This window comes from Lissotriton helveticus, chromosome 8 (genome assembly GCF_964261635.1).
Source record: "Lissotriton helveticus chromosome 8, aLisHel1.1, whole genome shotgun sequence".
Lineage (NCBI taxonomy): Eukaryota > Metazoa > Chordata > Amphibia > Caudata > Salamandridae > Lissotriton > Lissotriton helveticus.
In genome coordinates, this window is record NC_136069.1 from 1,134,594,849 (window position 1) to 1,134,619,022 (window position 24,174).

General features: G+C 47.6%; 1 protein-coding gene across 1 annotated transcript in view; it reads right to left on the bottom strand.

Moving 5' to 3' along the window:
- LOC144773146 (sodium/hydrogen exchanger 2-like) overlaps positions 1–23,530 on the bottom strand; it is a 622,810-nt gene extending 599,280 nt beyond the window's left edge. The window contains exon 1 of the mRNA XM_078658003.1: positions 22,601–23,530. Coding sequence (XP_078514129.1) covers positions 22,601–22,877 — 277 coding nt within the window. The 5' untranslated portion in view covers positions 22,878–23,530. The remainder of the gene's footprint in view (positions 1–22,600) is intronic.
- Positions 23,531–24,174: the final 644 nt, after the last annotated feature.

The window sequence follows — 24,174 nt, forward strand, 5'->3', positions numbered from 1 at the left end:
GCCACTATAGGTGTGGCAGGGTATACTCAGACATGAGTCCCTTTCTCACTGCTCCATCAGGATTCAAGCAAGCCGGGCCGAAGAGGCTGAAATGCCAGAAACCGGTCCCCGGTAGCTTGTCTCCTTTCTGGTGAAGAATTGGCTTGGTAGTTTGGTCTGCCCTGTTCCCATGATGCACTGGGCCAGGGACAGACTAATTTGCATATAGCCAGGTTCTGAGCTGGGATGGGGCAGTGAGATAAATAACGGTGATGGATCAAGCCCTGATCTTTGGACTGGGTAAGAGTGGTCTGCTTAATTCAGACACTCTGTTCATCACCACCCCCTTTTCTGAATCGTTTTTGGCCACTATAGGTGTGGCAGGGTATACTCAGACATGAGTCCCTTTCTCACTGCTCCATCAGGATTCAAGCAAGCCGGGCCGAAGAGGCTGAAATGCCAGAAACCGGTCCCCGGTAGCTTGTCTCCTTTCTGGTGAAGAATTGGCTTGGTAGTTTGGTCTGCCCTGTTCCCATGATGCACTGGGCCAGGGACAGACTAATTTGCATATAGCCAGGTTCTGAGCTGGGATGGGGCAGTGAGATAAATAACGGTGATGGATCAAGCCCTGATCTTTGGACTGGGTAAGAGTGGTCTGCTTAATTCAGACACTCTGTTCATCACCACCCCCTTTTCTGAATCGTTTTTGGCCACTATAGGTGTGGCAGGGTATACTCAGACATGAGTCCCTTTCTCACTGCTCCATCAGGATTCAAGCAAGCCGGGCCGAAGAGGCTGAAATGCCAGAAACCGGTCCCCGGTAGCTTGTCTCCTTTCTGGTGAAGAATTGGCTTGGTAGTTTGGTCTGCCCTGTTCCCATGATGCACTGGGCCAGGGACAGACTAATTTGCATATAGCCAGGTTCTGAGCTGGGATGGGGCAGTGAGATAAATAACGGTGATGGATCAAGCCCTGATCTTTGGACTGGGTAAGAGTGGTCTGCTTAATTCAGACACTCTGTTCATCACCACCCCCTTTTCTGAATCGTTTTTGGCCACTATAGGTGTGGCAGGGTATACTCAGACATGAGTCCCTTTCTCACTGCTCCATCAGGATTCAAGCAAGCCGGGCCGAAGAGGCTGAAATGCCAGAAACCGGTCCCCGGTAGCTTGTCTCCTTTCTGGTGAAGAATTGGCTTGGTAGTTTGGTCTGCCCTGTTCCCATGATGCACTGGGCCAGGGACAGACTAATTTGCATATAGCCAGGTTCTGAGCTGGGATGGGGCAGTGAGATAAATAACGGTGATGGATCAAGCCCTGATCTTTGGACTGGGTAAGAGTGGTCTGCTTAATTCAGACACTCTGTTCATCACCACCCCCTTTTCTGAATCGTTTTTGGCCACTATAGGTGTGGCAGGGTATACTCAGACATGAGTCCCTTTCTCACTGCTCCATCAGGATTCAAGCAAGCCGGGCCGAAGAGGCTGAAATGCCAGAAACCGGTCCCCGGTAGCTTGTCTCCTTTCTGGTGAAGAATTGGCTTGGTAGTTTGGTCTGCCCTGTTCCCATGATGCACTGGGCCAGGGACAGACTAATTTGCATATAGCCAGGTTCTGAGCTGGGATGGGGCAGTGAGATAAATAACGGTGATGGATCAAGCCCTGATCTTTGGACTGGGTAAGAGTGGTCTGCTTAATTCAGACACTCTGTTCATCACCACCCCCTTTTCTGAATCGTTTTTGGCCACTATAGGTGTGGCAGGGTATACTCAGACATGAGTCCCTTTCTCACTGCTCCATCAGGATTCAAGCAAGCCGGGCCGAAGAGGCTGAAATGCCAGAAACCGGTCCCCGGTAGCTTGTCTCCTTTCTGGTGAAGAATTGGCTTGGTAGTTTGGTCTGCCCTGTTCCCATGATGCACTGGGCCAGGGACAGACTAATTTGCATATAGCCAGGTTCTGAGCTGGGATGGGGCAGTGAGATAAATAACGGTGATGGATCAAGCCCTGATCTTTGGACTGGGTAAGAGTGGTCTGCTTAATTCAGACACTCTGTTCATCACCACCCCCTTTTCTGAATCGTTTTTGGCCACTATAGGTGTGGCAGGGTATACTCAGACATGAGTCCCTTTCTCACTGCTCCATCAGGACTCAAGCAAGCCGGGCCGAAGAGGCTGAAATGCCAGAAACCGGTCCCCGGTAGCTTGTCTCCTTTCTGGTGAAGAATTGGCTTGATAGTTTGGTCTGCCCTGTTCCCATGATGCACTGGGCCAGGGACAGACTAATTTGCATATAGCCAGGTTCTGAGCTGGGATGGGGCAGTGAGATAAATAACGGTGATGGATCAAGCCCTGATCTTTGGACTGGGTAAGAGTGGTCTGCTTAATTCAGACACTCTGTTCATCACCACCCCCTTTTCTGAATCATCTGATTGGCTGAGGCATTACGAGCACGAGCTTGCTGCTGATTGGCTACAAGCATTTCCAACTAGGAAGTATTGGCCGCCATTTTGTGATTCTGTTGAAGCGTGTAAGGGGGAAAGGGGGCGAAAACTGTGGGAAAGAGGATTGTAGGAGCACTGTAACCTTTGTGGGGTGTTTAGGGTGTGCTATAGAGGGGGTGCAAAGTGAACTCATCATACCTACCAGTGTGAAAGTGCTAGGCTATGAAAATTAAGTGAGGTATAGCCTAGTGTGTGATATTTCTAAGGTGACCTTGTGCGCGACTCAAGGATTAAAGCGTGAGCCCACACTTTGTGTCTTATGCTGTGAAGTCATGTGCCCTGGCCGCTACAGTACAGTTGTGGAAGTAGTGTCAGCATGTGTTTATACATACTAGGATGAACTACTGACCCGTACTAGTGCGAAAGTCCTGGGCACGGAAAATATGTGAGGTATTGTCTAGAATCTCATAGAAGGAGAAAGTGTTGGCCGCCATTTTGTGATTCCGTTGAAGCGAGTAAGGGGAAAAAAGGGTGAAAAATGTGGGAAATAGGAGGGTAGGAGCACTGTTACCTCTGTGGGGTGTTTAGGGTATGCTATAGAGGGGGTACGAAGTGAACTAATCATAGCTACCCGTGTGAAAGGGCTAGGCTATGAAAATTAAGTGAGGTATTGCCTAGAGTGTGATGCTGCTAAGGTGAGGTGGTGCATGACTCGGGGATTAGAGTGTGAGCCCAAATTGTGTGTCTTATGCTGTGAAGTCATGTGCCGTGGCCACTGCAGTACAGCTGTGGTAGTAGTGTTAGCATTAGTTTATAACTACTAAGACAAACTACTGACCCATTCAGGTCTGAAAGTTTTGGGGTACAGAAAATATGTGAGGTAGTGTGTAGTGAGCTGCTAAGCTGAGCTGCTGCCTGACTCGGGGATGAAAGCGTGAGCCCAAACTGTGTGTCATATGCTGTGAAGTCATGTGCTCTGTCCGGTGTGCGACATCTGTCCAAGTAGTGTCAACATGTAGTTATAGCTACTCTGAGGAACTTTTATTTTGAACATTGTAACTTGTATGTGGTGCTTAGGGGGTGTTATATAGGGAGTGCATAGGTAAATTTGTGTGTATGAAATTAATTTGGTTTTTGGAAAGTGGAAAGCACTGACTCCTACGGGTTTGATGGCGCTGGGGGCGTAAGTTGAGGTGCTGCTGGAGTTGGGAATAAAGCTGGTAAACTACTGACCCCTATTGTGAACTTTTAAGCTGCAGGTGTTGTAGAAATTTCCAGAAAATGTGGTGATAAAATAGGTTGCACTTGTGACCTGTATGAGGCGTGGAATATTAAGTAGCTTTTCGGTAGGAAAATTCAAAATTAACCAATGGAGGTAAGTTTTGGAATGTCGTTGAAGGAATGAAGTATTCTGATTTGTTCTTTACATGTATTTATGTGTGGAGCGACAGAGAAATTGTGCCATTCCTGGTTTCCTTCTTGATGAGGTCAGAGCTTTACATGTGCTATGTGAGAAAGACAGAATTGTATGCGTGTGTCATTTGAAATCTGGATAACAACTAGAAAGGTGAGTTAGAAATGAACAAGGTGTGTTATGTGTTTTATAGTATTGATTAAGTATTTGAGGTGATGTTTGAATTTTGAAAGCATTTTTTATTTCAAAGTAATATAGCGGTAGTAAAGTGTGGTGTTTGGTATTGGTTATGAAATATGCATAACATTGGAGCTGTTGTTATATAAGTACTTTATATATGTTTAGGAATTTTTCACAGAGAAGTGTAGTTTGTCATATTTATAGGACTGTATGGTTTTGAAAATGAGGTACAGTGTTAATTTGAGTTTTTGATGTATTCGGGAGATAAGGAAAATGTTGCACATTTGCAACTGATTTTTGGAAATAGTGGGGTGGGGGTGGTAGGAGACGTATGTGTTATTAAGTTAAAAGTGATAAAACAAAATGCAGAAATGTTGTATGGGCAGGTTGTGGTCTTATTTTTGACACTGAGAGGTAGGTTTGAATTTAATTCAGGTAGGTTGTTGTACAGTGGGGCCATGTACAGTGTTTGGAGATTACATGGAGAGGAGATGGAGATAGGAAAAGTGATACGTTCCTTTTATATGTACGCATAGTTTGAATCATGTGATCCTAAGTTGAAATATAATATGAATATGGTTTCTGGTTTGCATTTGGGTATAGTTAATAGTTTCTGTAGTTTCTGACTAGTGAATAATAAAAAGGTAGATATACTAAAATATATAGTAGTAAACATATTAATTAGTGTCTGTTCTTATGGAGTAGAAGTAGTTGGGGAGTGCTTGTTTGGAAGAGATATTTTATAAATGTGTGAGAGATAAAAAAAAAGGTAAATGTGCGGTATATTTTCTGTATGACTTTGTTGACATTAGAGAACCTACATGTGATTATAAGTGATACTTTTTGTCAGGCTGTCTTGCTGTGGCAGATATATGTAGGTGTTGAAGTGGTTCGTGTTTTACTGAAGGCGAGCTTCACTATCCCTTTTGAGACACTCGTCAATTTATTCATTTCATTTAATGTCTTTAATATAGATACAGTAAAGAAACTGTATATCAAAAGTTTGGGAATTAGAACTTTGTTTACTCACCTCATGATCTGCTATACATTCTACAGAGTGTTTAAACGACTCTCGTAACATATTGATGTCTAGCTAGTAAAGGTGGTGTAGTTCGACTGGGTCTATTTATAAACCATGCTATGGGGTGGTTTATGTTTTACCCGCCCATTTGCATGTTTGAATACTTTTTGCTTATAAGTGTTCCGGCAGAAACCTCTGTTTGGCTATAGTGGCGCTTCTACGTTTGCTGGGGCTCTTTGTTTTATTGCGTAAAGTTAAGCAAGGGCGGGTGTTGAGGTGTTGTAGTGGTACTGTGACTATTTATAAACCGTCTTATGGTATGGTGTATGTTTGAGTTGCAAAATTTGAGGTTTTAATAGCTTTTGCTGCTGAGCGTTCTGGCAGACACCTATTGACATTAAGTCTATGTATGGCTATAGTGGGGGTAACGGGAGTGCTGGGCGTGTTGTTTGATTTTGTAAGGTTATGCAAGGGCATGGGTGGGGGTGGGAGAGGTGCATATGTTGCTGATTATAAGACGGATATTTTTAACGTGGGCATGTGTAGTTACTAAAGGTAATGTCGTTTCACTGAGCCCATTTATAAACAGTGCTACGGGATGTTTTATGTTTTACCCGCCAATTTGCATGTTTGAATAGTTTTTGCTGATAAGTGTTCCAGTAGACACCTGTTAAAATTAAGTCTGTGTATGGGTATAGTGGCGCTACTAGGAATGGGGGGTTTCTGTTTGATTTCATATTGTTAACCAAGGGCGAGGGTGGGTGTGGGGGAGGAAGTTATGTTGCTGTTTGAAATACAGAATATAGTAACGTGGAGATGTGGAGCTACTAAAGGTGATGTAGTACCACTGGGAGCACTTATAAAGCACACTATGGCATGGTATATGTTTTACTCACACATTTGCATGTCTTAATACGGTTTGCTGATGAGCTTTTCAGGAGAAATCTGTCAAGTTAAAGCTATGTGTGGCTATAGTAGCTCTTCTACATTTGCTTGGGTTCTATCTTTTTTTATAAAATTTTTATTTTTGCAATATATCAATTGAAAATAGAAGGGGGGGTAGACAGTAAGAGGGGGAATAGAAAGGAAGAAGAAAGATAGGCGACACGCCGCCACAAAACCCCACACAGGGGGTGCAAAAATAAGGGGGGAAGAGGGCTCATCCGAAGAGGAAGGGGCGGCATGGGTCCATAGTCCGCAAGCAATAAGAGGGTCAAGTCCAATGTAGGCACCCTCAGAGCGACAAGACCGCTCGAACTCCGCTCTCGGTCCAGTGACCTCCCCAAAGCATAGCTAGTCGCCGCAAGAGAGCAGCAAGGAGGAAGAACTAAAGACACTTACCCCAACTCCCCCCCACCCTCATCCCTCCCCAACATCACCCACCCCCCAGTGGCGGCGACCAACAAGCATACCAAACAATCCAGTCATCCTAGAAATCAAATTTGGAAAAGATGGAGGGACCGCAGCGTTGACGGGCATACAGCCGAGGGCAAACCTCGGGACAGAAATCGTACAAGTGAGCCCCAATTGTACATGAAATTCTTGTAGTTCCCCAAGAAGATGTCAGAGAGGCGTTCCATGCTCAACAGACGCCACAGTCGAGCATGCCACAAGGAAATAGCCGGGGTAGATGGAGACTTCCACGCTGCAGCCAGAGTCACCTTGGCCGCACCCAAACACAACCACATGACACGCTTATCCGCCCTGGTCTGGTATTCAAGTAGTGGATCCCTAAGCCCTAAGAGGACAAAGTCCAAGGAATTCGGAACCGGATACCCCAAAATGTCTCTAATGTGGGACAGAATCTCAGCCCAGAATGGTTGAATGGAGGGGCAATCCCACCAAATATGCTTAAAGTCTCCCAGCATCCCACAGCCCCGCCAGCATCTATCCGAGGTGGCCGGGAATATGCGGTGCAATTTGGCGGGGTACAAGTACCAATCAAAGATGAGTTTCATATGGGCTTCTCTGAGGTCAGTAGAGTGATTGTGCGCTGTAACATCTCTCCATAGAGCCCGCCATTCGTTGGTGGAGATGTCCCTTCCCAGAGTGGATTCCCAATGATCTAGGTAACGGGGACGCGGAGACACAGCAGTATCCAATAATAATTTGTACAAAAAAGAAATCGCACCCCTCATGGTAGCAGTGCGAAGAAGAAAGGACTCAAATCGCGACAAGGGCCTAGTGGCAGCATCTATCACGGCAGGCGATGTCGCCCAATGCAGGAGTTGGAGATGCCGAAAGCTTTCCGTCGGGAGGACATCGTAGTCCCTCATACAGTTGTGGAAAGTGAGGGGTACAGCGCCATGAAACAGGTGGGTGAGGGCCCTACAGCCCCCTTTCCTCCAAGCGTCGAAGGGACCCTCCGCGAGGGCCGGGGGGAAGGCCGGATTGAAGTGAATCGGGGTGAATGGGGACGGGAACGTGGTCCAACGGTCGTCACCACTTACCGTGTCCCACACCTTCAGCACCGAGCTCGTGGGGGTGCTAATATAAGCATTCCTGGGGCGATCCGCCTTAGGCTTCCAAACCAGATCCCAGACGGAGCGGCCCGCAATGCTGCGATCCATGTGGAGCCAATGTTTTTCCGACTCCTGTTGGGACCACTCCACTATGATCCTTAGTTGAGCAGCCTTGTAATACAGATGCATGTCTGGGAAGCCTACTCCCCCTTCCAAGCGTGGGCGCCTCAGGACGTGGAATGGAAGCCGTGCTCGGCCTCCCTGCCAGACAAACCGCAGCATCATAGTCTTCAATCGGCGGAAATAGTCTAGCCCTATCGGAATAGGCAAGGCCTGAAATAAATACAACAGTTTGGGAAGGAGCACCATTTTTAAGGCGTGAATCCTGCCCAGCCACGAGATGAACTTAGGCTTCCAACGATCCAACTCAGTCCGCATCGAGGAAAGCATCGGGGGGAAATTAGCGTGGAATAGGGCATTCACGGATGAAGTCAACCGCACGCCCAGGTATAGCAAGGTTTCCGTCGCCCAGGCTAACGGAGTGAGCTGCCTGGTCACTTGTACCTCCCCGGCCGAGAGGGTCAGGTTCAGGATGAAGGATTTATCAAAATTAACCTTAAATCCCGCGACCGCCTCGTAAGCAGATAGCACAGAGTGGACATGCGGCAGCGACAGGGCCGGTTCCTTGATAGACAGTAAGACATCGTCCGCAAAGAGCGAGATTTTGTGCTGCTCGCCCGCAAAGGGAAGACCCAGAATCCCCTCGTTGTCTCGCACCGCTAACGCCAACGGCTCAATGCTAAGAGCAAAGAGAAGGGGCGAGAGGGGGCAGCCCTGGCGCGTCCCTCGGGAGTGGCGAAAACTCGCGGATCTATGGCCGTTGATAAGCACACGGGACGTGGGCCCACTGTAATTAGCCTCAATCATCCTCACAAAAGAAGGCGAAAAGCCGAAGGCCAACAGCGTCTGGTGCAGAAACCCCCAGTCGACGCGGTCGAAAGCCTTCTCTGCGTCGAGCCCTACTAACACCGCAGGCATGCGAAAGCGCTCCGCCTTTTCGATGAGGTGTATGACGCGACGCAGGTTATCGTGGGTCTGTCTGCCCTTAATAAATCCCGATTGATCAGGATGAATCAGGGCAGGCATCAGGTCCTGCATCCTGCCCGCCAAGATAGAAGAATACAATTTGGCGTCCAAGTTGAGAAGTGCTATCGGGCGGTAGGACGTACAAAAAGCAGGGTCTTTCCCCGGTTTGGGAATAACACTAATCAAGGCCTCAGCCATAGAATCCGTGGTCCTGCCATCAATCGCCATTGCATTGAAGAGGGAGACTAGGTAGTCGCACACCTCTGAGGCAAACGTTTTGTAAAAAAGGGCCGTGTAGCCGTCTGGCCCGGGGGCCTTGTGCAGCTTCAGACCCCCAATGGCACCCAAAACTTCCTCCCTAGTGATGGGAGAGGATAGAGACTCGTTCCACTCCCTAGAGACTTGCGGGAGAGATAGGCCCTCCAGGAATCTGGATTGTGCGTCAGGATCGAGGGTATCGCTTGAGTAGAGCGCCGCATAAAAGCGCCCGAAAATGGCCGCCTTGTCCGCGTCTTTATGCTGAACAGTGCCCGCAGGGTCCCGGATGCCCCCGATATATTCCTTTTCGCGTTTGTCCCGGAGCTGCCGGGCAAGATGGCGTCCGATCTTGTTGCCCTGGGAATAGGAGGTGCGTCGGAGTCGCAAGAGCGTGAATTCCGCCCTGTTATTATAATGGGCCCTCAACTTCCCACGGACCGCCGTTAGAGGGCGAAGGGTCACCCTGGAGGGGTTCGCCTTGTGGGCCTGCTCCAAAGTAGCCAACTCCAATTCCAGAGCCTCCCTCTCTGCGCGCCTCAGCCTGTTCAGATTCGCGTTGAGAGCGAGGCACGTGCCCCGTAAGGAGGCCTTGCACGCGTCCCATGTGGTATATACCGATGTGTCCGACGGCGGGTTAAGAAGAAAAAAATCACTAATCGCTTTGCGTAAGGCCTTACACGACACCTCATCGCGCACTAGCGCCGCTGGGAAATACCACTTGCGCCAACCATCCCCCCCGGCGGCCCAATGCAGTCCCAGAACCACAAGGCTATGATCCGATAATGAGAGCGGGAAAATGCTAGCCAATTGTACGTTCCCTCGAAGGGCCTGACTCATCAAGATATAATCTATGCGGGAATACGAGTGGTGTACGTTGGAAAAAAAGGTGTAGTCTCTGGTCTGCGTGTGGAGAAAGCGCCAACTGTCGAGCAGTCCTAGGTCACCCAACTGCTTTTTAGTATCGTCTGAAAAGACGCCAGCGTCCGCTCTATGACCTCCAGAGCTATCCAAGCCCCTGTCCCACACCATATTAAAATCGCCTAGCAAAAGTAAATGGCCCTCCACAAAGTCCCCCATCCTGTCCAGCAGATCCCGCAGAAAGGCATTCTGTCCCGCATTAGGGGCATACAACACAGCAAAGGTACACAAGCGCCCTCGTAACAATCCCTTCACCAATAGCCACCGGCCGTCCCTATCCACACTCACTCCCATGGGCTGAAAATGCAGGGAGGCCCGGAAGAGCAGGGCCACCCCCCTGTGCTTTGTGGCCGCAGAGGCCCTATAGATAAGGGGGAACTGCCGATGTCGGAGCCTCAACTCATCCTTTCTAGCCAGGTGGGTCTCCTGGAGAGCCACCACATCCAAGTGGTGATCTAGGATGTACTTCCAGAGTTTTTGTCTCTTCTGCGGAGAGTTAAGACCCTTCACGTTCCATGTTCCTATGCTGACAGACATAAGGAAGTATACAGACTCCACGCCACGCTCACAGCCATACAGCCACGGTGCTCGCATCGGACCCACACGCACCCCTCAAGCCAAGCCCAGAGGAGGTAGATAAATACAGGGACCCCAGGGAAGAACCCCAGCCCCGACCAACCCAGAAGGCCCGCCCGTGCAGTCCGCAAGTCCCGTGTGTCACCCATAGTCCCAGGTAATGCAAGGAATAACAAAGGTGGGTCCCCAAGCCATATATAAATCACAGAAAAAAAGAGACCATTGCCCAAGGCACTCTCCACATCCACTCGCCACCCAACGTCGCCGCCACTCCCCGAACTTCCCTCCCCAACCCAAAAAATCCCCACCACAGCACCCAAGGTTAGAGCACCAACAATCCCACCCCTAACCCCCCCAAGAACAAAGAATAACAAAATGCAAGTCAATGCATTGAACCTGAACAGCGCGATCTTCAGTTCCAGAAGGTCCAGGTTCAAAAGGTCCCCGTCGATCCGGGGTTGGGGCAGGGGGGCCCTCCTAGGGACCCCCAGGTCCAAGGTCTGGGGTGTCTTCTCCAAAAGTACTATAGTACCCCAGGGACCTTAGGCCAAGAGCCCCTCCGACGCCACTCCATAAGAACGGGGTCACGCTGCTCCAGAGCTCGTCTGAGAATCCGTCATAGTGGCGGAGGCCACCGAAGCTACTGCCTCCCCTCTCTCCTGCTCCCTAGCTGCCGGGTCAGGCCGCCGCCGCTCCTGGGACGGGCCTATTCTGTGCCACGAGGAAGAACGGCGCCGTCTCCGGAATGGGGAGCCCCGCGGCTCCTGTGATGGCTCTGTGTCCTCAATGCCCAGAAGCTCTGTCGCCTCCCGCAGGGAACGGATCTGACGCAACCGATTCTCCCACCGAAAGATGATCCGGAAAGGATGTCCCCAAGAGTAGGATATGTCACGCTCCCGGAGAAAGGCGGTCACAGGACGGAAGGCCCTTCGTTTCTGCAAGGTCGACGCCGCCAGGTCCTGGTAAAGCTGGGGGTGATGGCCCCTGAATTGCAGCGATGCAGTGGTTCTCGCTTTCCGCAATATCTTTTCCTTCAGTTGGAAATCATGTACGCAGACGAGGATATCAGGCGGTGGACCCCCTCCCGCCCTGGGCAGTCCCACTCTGTGCACCCTATCCATCTGGACATCACGCATCTCCTCGTCCTCCAGGATCTGGAGAAACAGCGCTAGGACATATTCCCGCAGGTCACCCGCTTCCCCGTCCCATGGCACTGCCTTGATGCGAATGTTATTCCGCCTGGAGCGGTTCTCCAAATCCTCTGCATGGGATTGCAAGTCCAGATTTTGCTCTGTGAGGCGTATGACATCCTGTTGGAGTTGGTGCACATCGTTCGCAATGCTAAGGTCGTGGTCCTCCAACGTCGCTACTCTCTCCCCAATCCCATCCACATCTCTCCGCACCTCCCTGAGATCCGAGGCCAGCTGGGTACGAAGCTCTGAGATGTCCTCTTTGATAGTCGCGAAAAGTTCCTTCATGAAGGCTTTAGTCGCTGGCGCCTCATCGTCCGATGACCTGGAGGGACCGCCGGCCCCTGGCGACGCCGGTTGCTGCGACGATTTGGGGGCGACCTCCTTCCCCGCCTTCCCCCCCCTGCGTTGTGGGTTGGACATGGCTGCGGCCTGCTCCCACGTACCGCCACTCGGGCCCAGAATAACCGCAGCCGGGAGGCCGAGACGTGGACCGGCGATGTACCGCACCGGAGCGGTCCGCTGAAGACACAGTTCGTCCTCTCCGATATGGGAGCACCGGCCAAAGAGCGGTTCTTCCTCCACCAGGCCTCTGCAACGCAGTGCCGCCGCCAGCACTCAGAGGCCCTCCAGCCTTACGGAGGCCCAAACCCTGGGTGGGCCAGTGGTTCAAGCGCCCCCGGCCTCCAGAACCGCGCCAGCGAGCCGTAAGGCGCCCGCGCGCAGTCGAAGGCCGCAGCCGCGTCGGCGGGGCTTCCCCCGGGGGGCCGCGACACAGTCGCACAGGCAGGTCACTCCATACGGTCCAGTAGCAAGTCACAGATGTATTAAAGTCCCTTTACTACCACGGTGCAGCCTCCCATTCAGCTCGGTGCCGCTGGTGGTGTGTCGGCGTATAGAGACCCCGCGCCGGACTCCCAGCCACTCGTAGCCCCCTGGTCCAAGTATGGGAGGCCTCAGTGTGGCACGTGGCTCAGGGAGAAATCGGGCCTCGCCACTATGGTGCTCCGCTGTTCCACCCCCTCCGACCCGTTCTCCAGTCCGCGGCTCACCGAGGGGGGGGGGGGGGGGGAAATCCGCTCACCCTACCCCCGCCGGGTCTGTGCACAATGTCCGATATGGGAGGTTTCAGGGGGCCGCCCTCAGGCTCACCGCAGGCTTCCCCGTCCACTCCTGGCGGCCCCAGACCCCGGTGCGGGCCGGCAAAGCACCTCCACACGGCGATCAGCCAGTATTCCTCGGCTGGCGCGATCCGCAGTCCTCCGCACCTGTCAGCGTAGCAGGGCTCCCGCTAGAGCCGCTTCGGAGCCCAGGACCGCTCCGCCGCCTCCGGCCTCCCGGGCACGCGAGGCCGCTGCTCCACAGGCCTCGGCTCGGTCTCCTCCGGACAGCTCCTGTCGGGCACCCCTCACTCAGGCGGCGACACCGGAACACTCCGCCAGCAAGCGGCAGCCTCCGTCGAACGCGTAGCACCGGCAGAACGCCTCAGGACCCCGCTGTAAGCCGCTGTGCAGGATCGGCGTCGGAGAGGCTCGAGAAAGCGTCCTACTCCGACGCCATCTTGGCCACGCCCCTGGGTTCTATCTTTTATTGCGTAAAGATAAGCAAGGGTGGGTGTTGAGGAGGTGTAGTGATACTGTGACTATTTATAAACCGTCTTATGGTATGGTGTATGTTTGAGTTGCAAAATTGTAAGTTTTAATAGCTTTTGCTGATGAGCGTTCTGGCAGACACCTGTTGACATTAAGTCTATCTATGGCTATAGTGGTGGTAACAGAAGTGCAGGGGTTCGTTGTTTGATTTAGTAAGGTTAAGTATGGGTATGGGTATGGGTATGGGTGGGGTTGGGGGATATGGGTATGTTGGTGATTATAAGACGGACATTTGTAACGTGGGCATGTGTAGTTAGTAAAGGTAATGTAGTTTGACTGGGCCCATTTATTAACACCTTGACTGTTTGAGATATGTGCCTGCTGTGCTGGACCATAATAGGAATGGGTGTGGTCATGATGAGCTCAGCTCGTCATAAGCACACGAGCACTGTGCCTCATGACGAGCTGAGCTCGTCATGAGCACAGAAGAGGTTAACTGTGCGATGGTATTGTTTATGTTTTTCCTACAAATGTGCATGTTTGAATACTTTTTGTTGATAAGTGTTCCGGCACACACCTTTTAAAATTAAACCCCTGTATGGGTTTCTGTTTGACTTAATTGGGTTAAGGAAGGGTGGGGTGGGGTGGGTGTGGGTGTGGGGGAGGTGGGTATGTTTCTGATTAAAGCACAGAATTTTGTAACGTGCAGATGTCGAGCTAATAAAGGTGATGTAGTACCACTGGGAGCACCTATAGTGCCCTATGGCATGGTATATGTTTTACTCGCACATGTGCATGTTTTAATACGCTTTGCTTATGAGCGTATCAGAAAGTGGGGGTGCTCTAAAAGGGGGGGCAAGCTCTTAAAGGGGTGTGGGCTATGCAAGTTGGGCCATGGTCTAAATCAAGATAAGTATCATTGTGTGCTTTAGAAAATCCTCTCTAATTATCCTACGTTCAGAAACAAATATTCTTTAAAGGATTTCCCTTCCATCTACAACATGGGTAACGTGGCGTGATGTATCCAGTTCTTAGAAGTGAGCAAAATAGGCATGCATACATCAATGTGCAGGGCTGTAAAAAGGGGTGAAAAAGAACAGAGTCTTCTTTACCAAAAATGATCTTTTGAAGACCTGTGAAGTACTCGGGTGCGGCTGTGTGTGTGCGCCCAGGAAGCTGTCTGTGAGAGTCTAGGGCAATGGGCGATGCGTGTCTGGTGGTGTATTTGCTAATTACCCCATCATGATGTCTTTTTAAAGGATTTCCCGTCTCCTAATTTGCGAGTCACATGGCATGATGTCTGAACTTCTAAGTAGTGAGTAATGTGCATGCTCTCACAGTCTCACTGCAGTGCAATATAAAACAAATTATGAGGTTTGCGAGTTCCGAAAGTAGACCCCCATAAAGACCTTTTTCGAGGCCACCTAAAATAAAGTGCTATTGCTCAGACAACACAAAGACACCCCCCCACACTTAAAACCGGGGGGGCAGTGTTCTATTTGGAAAGTTGTAGATAAAACTGTAGGCTAATAATGGTAATTTTTGTGTGTGCTTTTTGGTTGATAATATCATCTTAAGTACATGGATTACAATTTTTTTAAAATACTATCTATAAAGTTGTCTGTAGTGGTTGCAGAGAGAGTGGTGTGGAGTGGTGGGGTGCGGTGGAGAGGTGAAAAGTACGAGATAGTGCAGTGACATATAAATTGTAAGGGTGTTTGTAAATAATTAAATAAATACTTGATGTATATTCTATGACACTAATTGTCATGTTAGTGCTGATCTGTCCTGTTCAATCATGTTGCAGCACTGGGTGTGGAAGTCGTTAGTGGAAGTTTTGTAATTGTATGATATAATTTTAACATAGTGAACAAATGTAAAAAATTATTGAATATATGTTTTTTTCTCAGAAACTTATTTTGTTTGGATTAAAATTTGGAAATGCCAAGAAGAAGTAAAAAAATGAAAAACAGAAAACAAATATATATTTGTGCAAAAGGGAAAAGTTTGTATTGGGATAAAATGGAAGTAGTACAGAAACACTTTGTTCTACTATAAGTACAAGATGAAAAAGGAACACACAAGAGGAAAAATAGGAATTTTTGAAGTAAGGTAAAGCAGAGTTCAATTTTAAATACCCGGAAAAGGAAACATGATAAAGAAATAGCATCTGTTACTCAGAGACAAAAGCAGTTTCATAAAAATCATCAGAGACTTTTTCGATCTAGAGTGATTCAGAATTCAAATATAAAACGAATGTTTTTGAATTGAAAGAGAAACAGTGTATTGAAAGTATAGGGGATAGTGCTTTCAAATTAAAACTGAAGTTATTCATTGTGATTTTGAAGAGAAAGTATTAAACAGAACGTTAAGTTCTTACAAGGACTAGATCTATGTCACGTATGAAAATATACTGAGAAGTATGGGCATTCTCTGGCTTGTCTTTGAAGAAAAATTTGTGAACGTGTTTTTTATTAGTTGAGGATGTTAGCAGTATGTTATTCAGAAATGCTGAAGTTTGTGAGGAAAGTGTACTTTGTAAAAAGTTCTGCATTATGTTTAAGTGAACTGAGTCCAAGTCTTTTATATGCTGCTTTATTAGTTGTTCAAAAAAAAGTGTGATGATATTAAAATGCAATATTTTGGTTCAGAGGTGCAGTTCATAGAATGTGAAAGTTTGACAATTACAGATTTTGGAGGAGATGAGAAAGTGATTTGCACTGATCAGTTTGAAGAAGAAATTGGAAAGTTAAATGTAGTGTGGTGTGAATTACGAGACTATGTTTGTGTTTGTTGTCGATGTACTGATTATAAAAGTCAAAGTAGGAATTATGATTTGTATTTGAAAAGTGAAAGTGGGTAGGATTTTCAATTTACTTGTTGGTGGAAGGTCAATTTGAGTTAGGTAGTGATCAACGTATATGTAAATATTGTTATAAAAAATTAGAAGAGAACAAAATGCCTTTTAGAGCAGCACATAATAACTTATGTGCTGCTCTAATAACTTAGAATTAGTAGCTATTCCGGAGGAACTGGCAGAATTGAATACATATGAGTCTGTTCTAATTCAATGTGGTAATTCTTTTCAAACTATAATTTGGTTGGAGCCTAAAACATGTAAACTGTCACCAACAGACTTGCAAAGAGGTTTGAAGGAAGAGTGTTGTACTTACCTTTGGATTTTAAGAAAAATATTGAAACTATTGCTGGAGTGAAAGAGGAAAATTAGGCAGTAGTTATTTTAGTAAATTGTGTAGTAACAAAAAGTCGGAAAATATGGAAACATTTTGTGGATGTTAATAAAGTTGAAAAGGCTACCTTATATCTTATAAAGAACAATTATTGCAAAACTGTAAAAATGGGTGAACAGGTAATAATTGTAAAAGATGAATGTTGTTGATCGATATTCTGAAGCTGCAATCGGTACAGGTGGATCATTGTACCGTCCACCGTCTCCTGTAGGAAACAGCTCTGGAAAATAATGACCTTCTAAGGTTTTCTTCCATACACTCAAAGGAGTTCTCTGTGCTTTTTTTTATTTCAAATAACTCAATGCTGCTTCCTATTACTTCTTTTGAATGCAAAGGATATATTGTGTAATGTTCATAAATATCTTCAGTCCTTGACTTGTCCACTTTCTCAATGTAACCATTTAAAATTTCGGATTATAGATGCGGAGGCATGGAGCAATTATGGAGCCTGTGTGAGGAGGAGCCGCGATCCAGCCACCTCGCCACTGTTGCATGCTGGGAAAATCTTGAGGCTCTGCAATCATCGCGCTGAACAGACAGCCCAACAGCCTGACAACCTCAAGGCAGCCATGGATGCGGGGAGCAGTGATCGAGAAATCGGCCCAGGCTCATGTCCACAAGTAAAGCGACGCGAACCTCGCGGCGTCGATCAGAGTTTTGTGCTGTGCTCTGCCTGGTCCTCCGCACCGCGTCTTAGAAATGGAGCATGTTAACAGCTGCGGTGTCTGCGGCTCTCTGTATACGAAGACCAGTAATCGTGAGGCAGCAAGCGGGACAGGCAAATGGGAGCAGGCAGCTAGTGGAGAGGAGTATGACGACGAGAGGTCAGAAAACGAAAACAAAGCTGATCTTGATGCAGATGGAAGGAGAGTAGCCAGATCAGCCAGCGAAAGGTAAAAGGGACTTGGAGGCTATCAAAAAAACTGTTGCAAAATCTAGCCTCACAAAGGAGGCTGTTTCGGACAATACCGGCCGCTCCCACTCAATTAGCAAGCACTTCCCCGTATTAAGATCGGTATCAACAGCAGCTAATGAGGGTAGTACAGGCAGTAAAAGCCACCCGAATATTAGTCCCCAAGCTCCCCCTGCAGAGATGGTGTCCCAAATACCGCTGGACTTACAAGAAGTGAGCCTAGAGCCATGGCAAAATGATGCGGAAGGGGGTAATGAGCCTCAGATAACTGAGATAACCCCCTCAAGGGAGGCCATGGTGGGCAGCGAAGAGCAGGGAGAGAACCCAAAAGCTGTAAACAATTCCGGGGGTTCTACTGCCTCAGACACCAGACCCTAGTGCCGGAAAGTTTTTACTCTGTGTCAGATGGGTCCTTAACAGATACAGGCAAGGAAGGCTCCTCTTCAACTGAAGACTCTCTGTCAGAGGAGGTTCGCAGCGAGGATGAAATAGCTCAAAGCAAAATGGCCGACACTGTTATGAGGAAGAGACAGTCCAGGCGGAAGCGGAATCAGCTAAAGTGGGACTATTCTGACTCCCCAAGCCTACTCTCACTCTGAAACTCCCCCAGCGTACCACAATCTGAGACAGCTTCATAAGTCCCAGATAGGAGTAGAGGCGATGTGGAGGCGCCTTCTTTGACCTCAATTCTGAACTCCATTAAGCAATTTCAGGAGGAAGTACGCTCAGATAACCTCTGCGCCAAAGCTGCCGCTAAGAAGCTGCAAAGTGGCATGAGGAAGCCTAATAAGGCTTGTACAGATATCGGAGATCGGGTAGTGATAGTGGAGGCCAGGACTGAGATACTGGAAGAGGAGGCTGCAAAGGCTAAAGAACAGGGGAGTTCACATGAGGCATGCCTAGTGGACGTAATGAGCAAACTAGAGGACCAGGAGAATAGGCAACGCCGTAATAACCTGCGACTACTGGGTATCCCGGAGGGGGTTGAAGGAGAAGACCCCAGAGGGTACATAGTCAAACTTTTGCGAGCCGCATTCCTTACAGAGACTAACTGGAATGGGGAGATGGAGGTACAAAGGGCCAACAGATTTCCTTTTAACATCAAGGCTAGACGGGGAGAGAACTGCACCTATGATAAGCCCAGGGTTTTTTTAGTCTTCTTTCTAACTTCCTACTGAGGCAGATGATGTACGATTAGGCAAGACCAAACTCTCAGAAAGAGGTGAATGGGGTTAAGTTTTTTGTGAAACCGGATTTTTGCCACGCAACCGTTGAACGAAGATGGAGGCTGCGCCAGTTAATTTCCCCATTCCAACAACAAGGGGCACAAGTTTATCTAATGAACTCGGCCAGACTGAAGGTTCTGCATGAGGGAAAAACGTGTGTCTTCCTCTCAGTAGTCCAAGCTGGAAAGTTTTTAAAGGAAATCACGGAACGGAAGCGGATGAATTGACTCATGAGCTAGTTTAATGATTCAGGAATTAAGATACCCAGACCTCTGGCGTGTTTTTCTTTTTTCTTTTAGGGTGGTTTGGTGGCTGGAACTTAAACTTGACATCCATCATACAAGGTCATCTTGACTGCTCAATAAGGGTGGGGGAGGGGGCACCTAAAGGTTGTAGAGGGTGGACACAAAGGGCCAGGTTGAAATAGGTTACAGACTACAAGATTACTTTTTTCAAAAAAGCCGAGGTAGGGAGAGAAGCAAGCAGGAATGCAGGATAGCTGAGAGATTCATTAACTTAAGATGAGTGGCATAAATAAAATTAAAATAGTATCTGTGAATATCTGTGGACTTAATGATTTGGCAAAAAGGCAGAAAGTGGCACAAGGGTTGCAGACACTGGGTCCGGATTTGATTTGTCTTCAAGAGACACATGTCGAAGGAGCCCAAAAGCATCTTTTTAACTCACTAGGGTATAAAGTAGTTGGAGCTACAACACAAGGCGCAAGAGTGAAAGGGGTAGGTGTGTTAGCAAACCACAGGCTTCCTTTGCAAATAGATAGGGTCAAGAGTGACAGTCTCGGGAAATGGGTAATTGTGGGCTGCTCTCTGACACCAAATTGCACTTTTACATTGTGCTCTATTTATGGGAGCAACCAAGATGATCCAGGAGTAATTAACTGGGTAACAGAGGAACTGGTACATTGGCAAACTCCCATTGTACTATGTGAAGATCTGAACTTTACATTTACCAAGCTGTTGGCAGTCAGAAAGTAACTGGAGATACAGTGGTAGAAAGCCAAGGGTGTTTCAAGCCATGCTAAACCTGATTGAGACACATGGTCTAGTCGACGTCTGGGCAGAATTGAGATCTAATCAAGAAGGTTTTACTTTCTTTTCAGCGCCTCATGTGTCACTCGCAAGACTAGATTATTTTTTCATTTCTTCTTCCCTGATCAGTTCCTTCCACATTGAAATCTCACCCCGGTTTATGTCGGATCACAATCCATTGTTGTTAACCCTGGATGGTTTAAGGCCCAAAAGCCTAAATATAGCCTGGACTTTTGACAAAACACTTTTGTATGATGTCAAATATAAAGTATATATGCAGGGGTGGATTCAGGAGTTTTATAAGGCAAACTTGGGCTCTGCTCCTCTTATGATAGTGTGGGATACGTTTAAGGCCGGGGTCTGGGGTGAGACTCCTAGCTTTTCAATAAGGAGAAATGAAGCTGAAAAAGAACAGGTGCAGAAGCTGCAGGATATATTGACAGCGGAAGAAACAAGACTAGCACAGACAATAAAAACAGGAGGGGGAGTAGAGGCAATCCAACACGTGCTAGCGGCAGTTAAGGCAGAGATAGGATCAGTCTTCTCAGAAAGAACGGCCGCGAAGTGGGCTTCGACCCGAGGGAAAATCTATAAATGTGGGGAGCAAATAGGGCATCAGCTAGCGTCAACAATTAGGTAGCAGTCAACAATAAACACAATAACCACAATCCACACCAACTCGGAGGGGGTTGCAAAGGACCCGGGGAAAATACATAAAGCCTTCAAAGGGTTTTACAGGGACCTCTATGCCGAGGAAGATGTTAGACCCTTTGAAGCCGGGAGGATAGACATTGCGGAGTATTAAGATCCTATACCTATGGCTAAACTCAACCCAGAAATACAAGAACAGATGGAGCACCTCCCCACGTGGGAAGAGATAGTCAGTGCACTTAAGAGCCTGCCAGACGGCAAGGCAACCGGCTTGGACTGTATCCCTGTAGAATTCTACAAAGCCTTTTTACCACAAATTAAATACGTTTTTACATCAGTGGTCATCTCAATCTTTGGTGGCGCCTCCCCCTCCCCTTCATGGTCCCTTACAAAAATTGTAATCTTTGCGAAAAAAAGACAAATGCCCACTGGAAATGTCATCCTACAGACCAATAACTTTAATAAATACGGATTCAAAGATATTCTCAAAAATATTGGCCGGTAGAATCTCCCATAACATACAGGGTTTATTCTCTGACTGGCAACATGGGTTTATCCCTAAAAAAGTAACTACCGCACATGTTCGAAGGACGAATATGCTGTTTGATGCAGCAAAGATAGCAGGAGACCCGATCACTTTAATAGTGTTAAATGCCGAAAAGGCATTTGATCGGGTCTCCTGGTATTTTCTTTGGGAGGTCCTAAAGCGGGCGGGCTTTGGTCCAAATATGCTGCAGGTGATTCAGGCTCTATATAAAACCCCTAGAGCCAGAATCATGATTAATGGAAAGCTAACTGAACCAATAGACATTTCACGCGGCACGAGACAGGAATGTCTCCCCACTGCTGTTTACCTTTTTTCATCAATCCACTCATCAGTAAAAATAGAAGCAAACCGAGAAATAACGGCAGACATCAGACATGGCATAAGCACTAAGATCATGGCATATGCTGATGATTTGGTGATTGTCACTCCGCACCCTAAAAGCGCCATTAAGGCTCTGGAAAATGAAGCTCAGAAGTTTGGGAAAATATCATGCACCTCAAGAACACAGCCCCTGTGTGTTCATGCAGAAGAACACACCTCCACCTCACTTTCATTAAGCCTGGTAACTCCTCATCTTGCACTTCAGAGTATGCCACGTTTTCCTCTCCTTCAGAAGAGTCTTAATAATCGTCCTCTTCCCTTAGCCCTACATATGGACCTTTACCTAGAGACAAATCAGTTAATAGCATCAATGCTACAAGATGCATACCGCACTGTTGCATAACACTAAATACATGTACCTTGATGAAATTCTGCATTCATTTTTACATTTAAAGTGGCAGTGCCAAAGGAGGGTCCTACTTGAGATTTTTCCAACCTAACAGCTTATGAATTTTGGGCATTAGAGGTTCCCATCATCAAGTGATAGTTCTTATTTGTCTCTGTAATATCATTAAGTTATTCACAGCTATGTTTCCTTTCCCTAACACTGAATAGGGTTGGTTGAATCACCTTGTTTGCTATGATCAAGGGCGTTTTTTTTAAAGTTTACAGGGTTATTTAAATGTTTAATGTGTGTGTCATAAGTTGTATAGAATGTGCAATACAAGTTATGACCACTCTGTCCAGTAGATATCACGCTATAACAAAATGCTTATTTTTCATGTAGTTTTCGTACACCCTGTGCTTTGTAAATAAATGTCTCCATGTCAGTCTTCTAGTTTCTATGGAGGGGTAGTAGAGCGCCTGCTTATATTGAATGAAGTTATGTCTCTTTTATACACATCTTTAGTCTAGCTTTCCAGCGAAATAGTGTTTTCTTGTCATGCAAGTATTTCCTGTGGCGTGGGACTAGAAGTGAACACTGTGGGTTGCACCAGTTCCATCCCCCACAAACCTCTTCCTTGATAGCTACCCTGAAATCTATTGTGTCTGAACTGCACGAAAACACACTAAAGACTTCATTCAATGAAGATATGGGAATTCTGACATGTTGAATCGAATCAAGAACATGACAGGAAAACTTACTTGAATGTGCCGAGCCAATTTTTCTGTCAAACAAAAATCAGAGATGTGTTGATACAGTAAATGTTGCTATTAAAATTGGCTGTAAATGAGCTTCCTTTGATAAATACTGGAAAATCTTCAGTCAACATTACTATAATTTGGGATGTTCCGGTACCCCTGCACTTGTCATTTGCTGGGCATACACAATTTAGGACAAAACGTGTAATTCCATTATAGAGCATACCAAATCCTTTCTGAGCTGTATAGGGCATAAAATCAACAAAAATGGCTGGGGTGTGGGCATTTGGTGTCAAGAGCATTCAATTGTTCCTGATCATCATGGTGTGTTTGTCTTAATAACCCCTTAAGTGTGAACATGTGCAGTTAGTTGTGTCACTCACCTATTTTAGCAAGAGATGCCAGCAGTATCCAAAGAGTGATCTCAAAGGGAATCTGCACGTGAGGGTAATCTAGTGTGAAGACGGGCAGCCTGATCTCGTCCCCTTGAGACATGGTGGTCACCATGCTTTGGCTCACACCCCCAGGGACGGTGCTGGCCCCCAGGCCCACAGCACCGAGCGCGGCATCGGAGGCGGTTGCCGTGTGCCCCCGGAGCACCCCCCATCCTATCCAGGCAGCAAGGGAGAGGCTGAGCTGGGAAGAGGCAGGTGAGCTCATGTCTGACCCGCACACCTTGGGACCGAACTGACAGCTCCGAAGTCTGCCGCTATGGGAGGGGCTGCACTCGCGGCTTCCTCGAATTCATGATGTCCGGCGATCAGGTGAACATGTGAAAGACTCACGACGGAATGTAAGCCGGGAGGTGCATCTAATCTCACTTCCTGCTTGTACTGGAATCGATGCAGTGCGTTCAGTGGAACAGGTGCAGCGAGAGAACACCTCCTCAGACGCAAGAAACACCAACAAAGGTGCCTGGTTCAGAAAGACTCCTCTCCAGAGTCCTGGAGTGACTGGCAAGCGTCACGACTAAATAACAGCAGCAACAGGCTACAGAAAGTCCGCGTGAGTAGCCGAAGCACACAAAGCAGCCGAAAAATCCCGGCGCGCTACTTCGGGGACCTTAGTGACCCAGAAGTCTGAATCATGAGGCAATGGAAGGCGCGCGTACTCCAGAAGAGCCAGCAGGCGTGGGCTGCATTACGCACTGCGATTTCTACACATGAAAGGTGCGAACTGAACTGTTCATTTGCCGTTTCACGGAGATAGAGAGGCGGGCTTGGGCAGTGCGCGTTGCCCGACAAAATGTTTTCCTACTGGTGGGCACTGTTCTTTCCAGCACAGAGATAGAATGGTCCGAACTAAGGACTGCGGCTGCGTTTATTTCCGAAATCGCTCGGCGTTGTGCTTCTTTGCCCTTTCCTTGGTCCTGCGTTTTGGAAACCCGACGCTCTGTCACTGAGGGCTATTTCAGGTGTGGTGGCACGGTGCTGACGTCCCTCATGTATAATGAATCACAGGGGGAGGAGCGCTGCGCTGCTACAGCTGAGGGAGCTTTAAAACATACACAGTGTGTTCGCTGTGGCATGCCATGCCCACCGCGGGCACTTACAGTGCCTTTTAAAAAGCTTGGCACAGGCAGTAAGAAAACTGTTGAACCCAGGCTCGAAGAGGGGGGAGAGGACTTTGCTGTGGGGCTTCCCAGTCCTAACACGGCCCGTGAGAATTCAAAGAGTGGTGACGAACTACTCCTTCTTTAGAGAACATATTGCACAGGGAGAATTGCCCCATGTCTTGTGTAAGAAGCACATTTGTGAATTAGTTTTTGCGAGTACCTCAATTTTTATGAAAATACTCACATTATCATAGTGTATGCATTTGTTTAACATTTCATTTTAGAAATCCGTATTCAGCAAAATAACTTAAGACATCACAAAACGCAGGATTTAGAACTACTGGCACGCTCGCTAGTGCGAAATTATTGTATAGACAAAAGTCTGTTATTTAGCACAATAGA